Source organism: Phaethon lepturus, unplaced genomic scaffold (assembly GCF_000687285.1).
Source record: "Phaethon lepturus isolate BGI_N335 unplaced genomic scaffold, ASM68728v1 scaffold55441, whole genome shotgun sequence".
NCBI lineage: Eukaryota > Metazoa > Chordata > Aves > Phaethontiformes > Phaethontidae > Phaethon > Phaethon lepturus.
This window is the reverse complement of record NW_010518212.1, coordinates 17,608-27,924: the sequence shown is the minus strand read 5'-3', so window position 1 is coordinate 27,924 and position 10,317 is coordinate 17,608. Positions and strand designations below refer to the sequence as shown.

At 37.4% G+C, this 10,317-nt stretch overlaps 1 protein-coding gene across 1 annotated transcript; it reads left to right on the top strand.

Moving 5' to 3' along the window:
• Positions 1 to 634: 634 nt before the first annotated feature.
• WSB1 (WD repeat and SOCS box containing 1) lies at positions 635 to 9,310 on the top strand (the record flags this gene model as incomplete). The annotated part of the gene is made up of 8 exons (XM_010296616.1): positions 635 to 803; positions 1,747 to 2,015; positions 2,863 to 2,994; positions 3,818 to 3,918; positions 6,082 to 6,254; positions 6,648 to 6,761; positions 7,551 to 7,658; positions 8,199 to 9,310. Coding segments are annotated over 8 exons (1,226 nt in total), but the record flags the coding sequence as incomplete, so codon positions are not given.
• Positions 9,311 to 10,317: the final 1,007 nt, after the last annotated feature.

Below are 10,317 nucleotides of genomic sequence, written 5' to 3'. Positions count from 1 at the left end.
GAGAACCGCATCGGCAAGGTGCCTTTGAAGCTCCAGAGCTGCCCCCGCGGCCTGGGTTGCGGAGAGAGGGTGTGGTGCATCCAGTCACGATGTAGAGCAGCGAATCCGATCGCGCAGCGCTAACTTGTTTCCTATGGTTGTTGCTTAATTTATTTTTTCTGAAGGAAGGCAAGCTATTGCAGTGTGCAAGTGTACTCAGCATTTTTCTTTAAAGGTAAAAAAAAATCATTACTGGGCATCTTATTTGCTAAACACTGAAGTATTAGGTCAAATTGGAGCATGGTTCTATTGCTGTCTCTAGACCTTGTGTTACAATAATTGAAGTAACAGCTGGTTTCAGTACATTTTCGATTTATTAGAGTTCTGCTTCTGATATCAAGATGTGATACTACTCACATGACAACCAGGACGCTTTAACACTAAGCTGTTTCTCTTTAGTGACTCAATCTCTTTTGCAGCTGAGGCTTGGTCTTTTGATCAGTTATACCATGACAGTAAGACCCCTTCCCCAATTGCTTTACATGCCATGAAATGAAAGCAGAATATTTAACATATTGCCTGGTTCCCTTGTAACCTTTTAAAATATGCTGGCTTTTTTTTTTTAAATGGAATTTCTTCTTTGTTTTCTTTTTAGCACGGTCACGCATTGTAGGAGAACTCTTAGCCCCAACTTCTCCTTTTGACAAGAAGTGTGGACGTGAAAACTGGACTGTTGCATTTGCTCCCGATGGATCTTACTTTGCTTGGTCTCAAGGGCATCGCGTAGTGAAGCTGGTTCCCTGGTCTCAGTGCCTTAATAACTTGTAAGACAAAACCATATGGCTTTTAATTCATCTGAAAAACTTAAGAATTTCAAAATAGGAGATAGTTTTTAATAGATAAAACCACATGTATTGGCTTTTCAGGCTTTGGCATCTTTGGGAAAAACTAATTCTTTAAAGTAACAGCTATTGTTTTATCTCTTCTTCTGTGGCCAGTGAAACAACTGTATCTCAATCTCACAAAGGCTATGGAGGAGTGATTTATTAATTGATTCAGATGCTGTAAAATAAGAGGAAATTAGAATGAGAAGGAAATTTAAAGACTTGGGCAAATCTGGACTTCTAAATTTCCTATCAGAAAGATACTTGGTTCTACCTTTTAGGAAGTTACTTAAAGGCGCACCTTGTTCCTTATCATTCTTATCAGAATGCAAGTTAAGTTCCAAAAGAGGCATTTTATTTTGGCTCACAGGTTTCATTTTAGTGAGGTTAGTAACCAGTAGTTGCATCTTTGTAGCTAGTTACATTTCCCCTCCCAGCAAATCCCGCCTCCCATGTTTTTTCCCTTTTCTGGTGGTGGGTTAATTGGTTTTCAGATGCTGGCCTCAGTATGTCTTGGAAGTGAATTGCAGGGAACTTCTTGCTCATTTAGCAGAAAGTCTTAGAAATTTTTGTAACTAATTTTTCTGATAATGCTTTAAAAATGTTGTTTTTCACAGTGGGTTAAGTTAACATATTGCTTTCTACAGAGGTAAAAACATATACAAAAGTATAAGTATTATTGTGTGAGGGGGTTTCCAGGTGTTAGTAACTTTGGACAGTTATTAGAAAAAGATGCTTTTATAATTTGAAAATAAAAATGCATCATTATGGGCCTCCAAAATATAGTTATGGCAATTCACAGATTTCATTACCTCTTAAAGACCTTTTTATTATTTTTCAAGATACTTTATGATAATTTTTTGTATTTTTGTTTCTTTTGCAGCTTGTTGCATGGCACAAAGAATGTTGCAAATTCTATCAGTACAAGAATTCCGAGGCAGAATAGTGACAGCAGTCAGAAAAATAAGCCTCGTGAACATATAATAGACTGTGGTGATATCGTCTGGAGTCTTGCTTTTGGGTCTTCAGTGCCTGAGAAGCAGAGCCGCTGTGTCAATATAGAATGGCATCGTTTCAAATTTGGGCAAGACCAGCTTCTACTTGCAACAGGCTTGAACAATGGGCGCATCAAGATATGGGATGTATATACAGGTAGAGTATGTGAGAGGAAGTTGGTACCTCATTGTCACTTTATGCAGCAGTAACATCATTAATGCACAAAATTAATTGGTTACAGAATTTTAATTGGGAACTGAACCTTGAATACAAATTAAGTAATCTTAAAAAAAAAAAAAAAAGCATTAACTCCTGCAACTAGAAATGTTCAAATACTGCTATAGGAAGGAACAGACTCAGGTCATGCTTTGAGATTTAAGTGATGGAAGATGAAACCTTGTTGCTGCAAAATGGTTAAGTATGTGATTGACTTTGTGTATATTGATTGTTTACTCTAAAGTCTTCTGCTGGGTTGTAGTTTTAATATACCTTCAAACAAAGGAAACTTTCAAAGCATGAAGTTGTTCTCTGTTCTTGAATATGGGGAAGGATTATGTTGATGAGGGCTTTTTTTTTTATTTAAAGTAAATAATTGTTCAAATGATAAGAGACTGAACCTGAAATTAGGGAATCTCAATTTAGCCGGTAGCACAGCTGCTAGGTTGGGAGAGAACTTCTCAGCTTTAAAAAACTGAAACTAATGACTATTGAGTCAACTAAGACTATAGAGCTTAGAACAGAGATGTCTGTCAAAAGACGAATCTTGCCTTATTTCTGAGGCATATGGTTTTAGTGTACAGGTTTACTGTCATTTTCAGGAAGTTGCCTCTTGGTGCAGAAGAGTCTAAAAGGATACAGATGCTGCTTGCTCTAGGGAGCATTTCTACAAAGAAAATTTGGCTTTACGTGCTGTAATTTTGTGTTCTGTATTTCTATTCATAAAGCATTTGATCTGAATAAAAGTACAGTCTTCATTTTAAATTGTGGTGTTTTTATGTAACAGGAAAACTCCTCCTTAACTTGATGGACCATACCGAAGTTGTTAGAGATTTAACCTTTGCCCCAGATGGCAGCCTGATTTTAGTGTCTGCATCCAGAGACAAAACACTGAGAGTGTGGGACCTGAAAGATGATGGTATGAATTTTAAGTTTATCTGCTGAAATACATAGAAGAAATACACACGTACTCCTCCTTTTTTATTGCTATAAGCTCAGTTATGTCAGCATTTCTTAAAATACGAATTTTGTTCTATTAGTGATTCACTCTGTATGCTCTTTTAAAATTCTTTGTATGTACCCTAAAGGTATGGGTTGGTTAAGGTTATGGTTATTGGCTGGTATTGGGTTAAGTTACAGTGCATATCACAGAATCACTAGGTTGGAAAGGACCTTCAAGATCATAAAGTCCAACCATTAATCCAGCGCCACCATGTCCCCTAAACCATGTCCTGAAGCGCCACATCCACACGTTTTTTGAACACCTCCAGAGATGGCGACTCCACCACCTCCCTGGGCAGCCTGTGCCACTCTCTCAGGGAAGAAATTTTTCCTAATATCCAATCTAAACCTCCCCTGGTGCAACTTGAGGCCATTTCCTCTTGTCCTATCACTAGTTACTTGGGAGAAGAGACCAACACCCTCGTCGCCACAACCCCCTTTCAGGTAGGTGTAGAGAGCGATAAGGTCCCCCCTCAGCCTCCTCTTCTCCAGACTGAATAACCCCAGTTCCCTCAGCCGCTCCTCATAAGACTTGTGCTCCATGAAGTGACCTTTTTGAATAGGGATATAGCATTTACAGGCTGCATGACAGATTTTTTATTTCTGTGTAGAATGACTCTGCAAGATGTTGTTTGGAAAAATAGTATAAAAATCTACAAAGGAAGAACTAATTTGGAAGAGCTTTTTAATTTTAATTTGTAATAGTTAATAAATTCTTACAGGAATGTCTCTCTTTTTAGGAAATATGATGAAAGTGTTGAGAGGACATCAGAACTGGGTATATGGTTGTGCATTCTCCCCAGACTCTTCTATTCTCTGTTCTGTTGGAGCTAGTAAAGCAGTATGTGTCAGAGTTTCTTGTTCATTAAATCTACTGAATTGTGTGCATAATCATTTTAAATCTAAGTAACATTAAGCTTGTGCTCGGTGTCATGAACATCTAATGTCTTATGATAATGTAAAAGTGCATGAAATTAAACTAGCAAATGGTGCATTGAGACACTGATTTATGAATTGAACTTGCACTGCTTTTAGTTGAAGAAACCTTAAGCATTCTTTGAGAAATAGTTCTACACATCTGCACGTTCATAGTGTAAAACCAAAGAAGATTAAAGCTTCCAGTATTAAAAGTTACTTAGATTAATGCATAAAACTATTTTGTTATTGATTTTATCCTTTCTATTTCCTGCTCAATGAAAAGGACTTTTCAAAGTCTGAGCCTTGAACAAAAATGTTTCTACATGTTTTCCAATACAAATGGCACTCGTGCGTAAAAGATCTAGAACGAAGAACAGCATACTGGTTTTGTTTTCATCTATATTCTAATGCCTTCCTAGAGAACTGAAAGCAGTGCAGGTAAAGCACGTATGCCATAAGCTGCTTTTCTTGGCACTGAAGAATTAGGATAAAACAGAAAGGGGAATTCAGTCTAGTTACAGGGGCTTTGAAGGTAGTTTAATGAAGCCTAGTGATGCTGAGTAAAAAGCACAGTTCAGTCACTGGATACCACTTTATATGGATAACTGTTCAAATGCATTTTATACTTTAAATTATCAGTGCAGATTTGATAGAGAATAGTTGAGGGCTGGGTTTTGTTTTTTCTTTAAATAGAGCAGATGTGGATGTATACATTGATATCTTTAGGCTGTGTGTTTTCCATAAGCTTCTTGCTTTCCCTGTCACAGGTGGTGGCAGCAATATTGGTGTGATTGAGGTTAAGCTGGCACCACTCACACAGGAGCACAATGGTGTTAGCTGGGCAGAAAGAGTGGCATCTCTGGCTACCAGGCTGGGGGCGAACTTTACCATAGGACGAAGTAACCTTGCATTCGACTGCAAGGTGTACTGTACGTACGCAGGTGCTGGTTGATGTCCACTTTCTGCTTTCTTTCTTTCTTTTTTTTTTTTTTTAATAATTTTCACAGCAGTGAAACACACTGACTCCTAAAACTTAGTTTCCAGTTTTATGAAATGTTGGGGTCTCCTTAGAGAAATTGGTCAACGTTTCAATAACTCAGTTTATAATGTTCAGTTTTAGGAAGCGTGCGAGGCACTAAGGCTATGTTTACTTTGGTTGAACATAAAAATTTATCCAAGATGTCAGTATTTAATCTGTGCAGTAAAACAGAGTCAGGGGAAAAATCAAGGACCCTAATGAGCTCTCTTAGGGACATAACATCTTATGCTAAAGACTTACATTTTCTATAAAATTATGCTGCTGTACATAGATCTTTCCTATTAAGTAATTCTGCACAGTCTTTATTTTGATTATGTATAATGTACAACTGCATGTAAAATCCCAGAGTACTATCATCTTTTATCATTTTTTGTAATATAATATGCAATTAGCCAGGTAAATTGCAATATTAATGTCTTTTTTCACTGTTGACTTGATTTAAAATGCATAAATTCTTTCTAATAATGTGGTTAGACTTCCCTATTGTTTTGCCAAAGACATAACTTTTGGCTGTGAAAATTCTTTTTGCTTGCAGTATCTGTTTCTCTTCCTAGGCTGACGTTGGTGATCCAAGCCAATTGTAAACAAGTGATCTTAAACTCAAAGGGATGCCACTGGAGTAACAATATGTTAACCTTACATTTTCTGTCTGTATATTTCTTAAAATTTTGGTAGTTACTGAAAAGAGGGGACTGTAGAGTTTAACCCTATTTATTTCTGCATATTTTAATAAAATAGTTTTGTAATACATGAATTTCAGTAAGCTACATGGTTAAATTGTGTTGCCTTTATCTTATATTTTGGCTTATTTTGTTAATAACATTTAACAAACTTGAGTTAGAACTTGCATGTCTGCTTTAATTATTTTTTTAAAAACTTGATTTTAATCTGAGTATGACACTGAGCGTATTTCTTAATTGTAGTAATTCATAATGCCTGATTTTAATATAATCCTAAATAAGACTAGCAGCTATACGTAAAAAAAAAAAAGTACATGCTTCATTGCATCTCTGAGCAGAGCTATAACATCAGCTTATTTAATTGCAGGTTTTTCTCTGGGATATGGATAAGTACTCCATGATACGGAAACTTGAAGGACATCACAATGATGTGGTAGCTTGTGAGTTTTCTCCTGATGGAGCTTTACTGGCTACTGCATCTTATGATACTCGAGTCTATGTCTGGGATCCACATATTGGAATTATTCTTATGGAATTTGGGTAAGTAAAGTAGTCAAATCTGGAAACATTCTTCTAGAGTGAAGATGACTACTGAAAATTAATGGGCTTGTATATTTAACTGATGATTAGACTTGGGAAAAATCTTAGCAGTGGCTGATGGAAACCCTAAAGTGGCAGCGCAGTGGAAATTATTCTTCTAGCTGAGAAAGTACACATTAAAATATCAGTGCTTTAAATTCTAATTTAAGCATTTTCAACAAAGCTGAAGTGTTCAGTACTACAAAAGATACAATAGTTCGATCTCCACTCCTGATTTCATAGTTAAATGTTCAATCCATTTTTTCTTCCTCAGCCTTGCTAGTCATGGCTGAAGGAAACACTTCCACAGTTCTTAAACATCATGCTGTTAGCTAAGTGTGTCTCTATCTCCAGGCATCTGTTTCCCCCTCCTACTCCAATATTTGCTGGAGGTGCAAATGACCGATGGGTCAGATCAGTATCTTTTAGTCACGACGGACTACATATTGCAAGCCTTGCTGATGATAAGTAAGTATGTGGAAAGGTTTGTTAGACTCCTCTACTTCTTCCCATAGGACGTGAACTTTTAAATACTGTCAGCTTTTTGTTTTTAACTGAGAAATTACTTCTAATGGCCTTGATAAAAGTAGATGAGTTGCCTGGTATATGTTAATGTTCGTTTGAATATAGAAATAATTTGTTGTGTACAGAGTAAAAGATCTGAATAACTGAAGTGTGTAACAGCTGAAAACAGAAAAAGATATGTTGTAAACAGTGAAAAATGTAAATGGAGTTAATAATGCAGGTAAATCTTTTGCATAGTGGTAGATTCCAAAGTAAAAAGAAAAGTATTCTGTGATCTCATATTCAACTTCTGCTAACACTGCAAAACAGTATTTTGAAGAATTGTGTTTTAAGAATATGAGGAATGCTTTCTCAAGATGACAGCAAGTGTATTAAACTATCTACTGAAGGGTTTTAGTTTTTTTAATTAAGAATTGTTGGGATTTCCTAGCGTATATGACACTTTAGAGAGAGATTGTCTCGATCCATAATTCAGGTTATTGCTTTCTTCTGTCAAAGGCAATCTTTTAATAGGCAGAGTTAAAATGGTTGAAGAGGTACAGACTGAGGTATATATCAGGAATGAAGAAGTAATAGCATTTCAGGCCAAATCTGAAAGACCTTGTATGCATATTAAAATGTTTACAAAAATTCCCTGAGCTCTGACTAGTTTCTTGTGCAGTGTCAAAGAAAATATTGGACAGGATTGAATGTATACTCTGATGGCTTACTACTTTGTTCTTCCCTTTTCAGAATGGTAAGATTCTGGAGAATTGATGAAGAATACCCTGTACAAGTTGCACCTCTGAACAATGGGCTCTGCTGTACTTTTTCTACTGATGGCAGTGTTCTAGCTGCAGGGCAAGTATATACTTTTTTTTTTTAATTCCTAAAATATTAAGGTAACACAGAAGGCTGAAAACAGTTGCTAAGTGTTCTAAAAATCTTCAGTTGTGACTTGCAGCTTGGTGCTTCTGACTTGATTTTACTTCTGGTATTATTTGTTTAAACATGCCTGAAACAGCAGTAAAATAAAGCAGCTGATAAACTAATTTCTTATCTTTGAGAATAAATAAAAGACAGACCCACAAACATGTGGCTTGTAAAAATACCATTAGATAATCAAGGGCAGTTACTCTGTTTCAGGTGGTGTACTCAATAGCTGTTGGAAGATCTGATCAGGCCTGTCGCACAGATAATAAGCAAGTTGCTTATTGTGCTGCTGTAGCTTAAAAGAACTGGCATCTAGTGTAAATGAGTCTGGAACAGCTAGAACTAAGCAACAGGAAGTCCAAAGCACACTCCCCCTAACTAGCAATGTATGTGAGAATTTGTACTAAGTTGAAATCATTCAGGTGGGATAATTCTGGTGTTGTGGGATTTTTTTGTGTGCGTGTGCAGGACACAGGATGGCAGTGTGTACTTCTGGGCAACTCCAAGACAAGTTTCCAGTCTCCAACATCTATGTCGCATGGCAATTCGAAGAGTGATGCCCACCAGCCAGGTCAAGAACTTGCCTATCCCATCAAAAATGGTGGAGTTCCTTTGTTACCAGATTTGAATTAAAAGACAAAAAAAAAAAAAAATCAAACTGGCAGGTGGCCCAGCTGCTGAAACTGGCTAAACACTTTAAAGATCCTCAAACTTTACAGCCTTTAAGCTTAAAGCTCTACAGGTTTTCAAGAGCTATTTAAGGTGATAACCTATTTTGTCAAAATGCCTGACAGATAAATTTTTAATATTTATAGAAGACAGTAGAAGTATTCCTGGTGTTCTCAATTTTCTAAAATATAACTGTGAAAACATGTACATATATAGACATAAGCTGCTACATGTTATCAATGTACCTTTAAAAATTGCTTTTATGATTTTTAATGTGTATCATGTATATATTGCTTTGGTAGAGCCATCAGATGCATATGTGCTGTAAAGTGGAAGGATAGCTATTATTCTGGGACACTGAGAAAAAATATTGACTTAAGGAACCTTAACTGCTCTGTATGTATGTACATCGGTTGGGGTTCAGGAAACTGATCCACAGATGAGTTCATGCTAGCTTATTTCATGAAGAGGTACAGCTTGGCTTTTTAGAGCAATGTGTGGTGAAGTAGGTTACGATAAGGGTTGGAGTATATCTAATGTAAACCCAGGAACGGTGACTGTGTGTCAGTTAAAGGCAGCCTTAAATTCCATAGCAGCAAACCAGGTTAAATTTCAGTATTGGGTAGTGTTAAAGAAATATTTCCTTACATTTCTAAAAACCTGACTACTGTATTATTGCCTGATAATGTGTCTGTAATGAGAGAAATTTACAGACTCAGTTTATTATTCTTGAACCCTGTAATATCTCTGTGGGGTGATTATTGGTTAATGGCCAAAGATAAGCAAAATACTTGGTTTTGCCTCCTGTTATTTATCTGTACCTGCAGATATAAAGAATGTATGCATTGCATAAAATGCCTGATTCTTATATATATTTTTTTGTTGAATTTTTTTTATTAAAAACTTGTATAAAAGTTTCCCAGTATCACATCTGGTGACTGATTTATCAAGGCTGTCTACCTGCAACAGTTCTATCAGCAATCTGCTACCGCAGGACTCTGTATAGTTTTCCTTTTCAGGACCACAGTACACTAATTTTGTGTGGGGAGCTACAGCAAGATCTTTAAACCTTTTATATGGCCAATGGTCAAAAGCGTATGTGATGTAAGTGTTCCCCTGCTCCTGCATGGTGCAGAATGTAGGAAAGGGGAGTTCTGACTGCAACACACATGATGCCCACAGGCTGTAAGATTGCATACACTGAACACAGCTCTTTATTCCCTCACTCCTCCAGAGTACTGTTTTGGTAAGCCCCTTCTTTGTCATATCAAGTATTAGTTCACGTGTTGTAGCAGGTAGGGATTTTGCAACTTGCAATCAGGAGACCCAATTCTTTTCTTCACGAGGCCAGTGGCGTGCTACAGAATTGCAAAGTACCCCAGTTCCTGGGTGGGTGACAGGTATGAGAAGGGCTGCAGCTCCTCTCAAGAGAGCAGAAGCTTTGGCTTAGGGATGAGACGTAACTGCTGTAACTGGACGCCAAGCCCCCAGGAAGCAGCTGGCACTTCCTGAGGGGCTGACTTCATCCTCATGATGATGAGTGGGAAACAGAGCAACAGGAACACGTCTGGGCAGAAGCACTGTTTCCCTCTCCCTCTCTCCAACAAATGGAAGAACAGCTTCTCTGCTCCTCTCAACTCAGGTAGTGCCTGCCTAGAAAGAGCAGACCCTTGCAGCAGCTCCAGCAGTGGTGAAATGGTGAAGAACTGAGAAGGAGAGGTGAAACTGGAACAAGAGGACTGATAAGAGCTGTTACTCATTAATTCACTGCCTATGGGCTAGTGGCAAAAGCTCTCCAGAACCATCAGACTAGAGTCATCCCATCAAACAAGCTGGCAAGGGTGCTATGCAGAGAAGGCATCCTTTTGATGATGACCTGTTCACACAAATCCATTAAAGCAAATATGTTTGTTTTTTC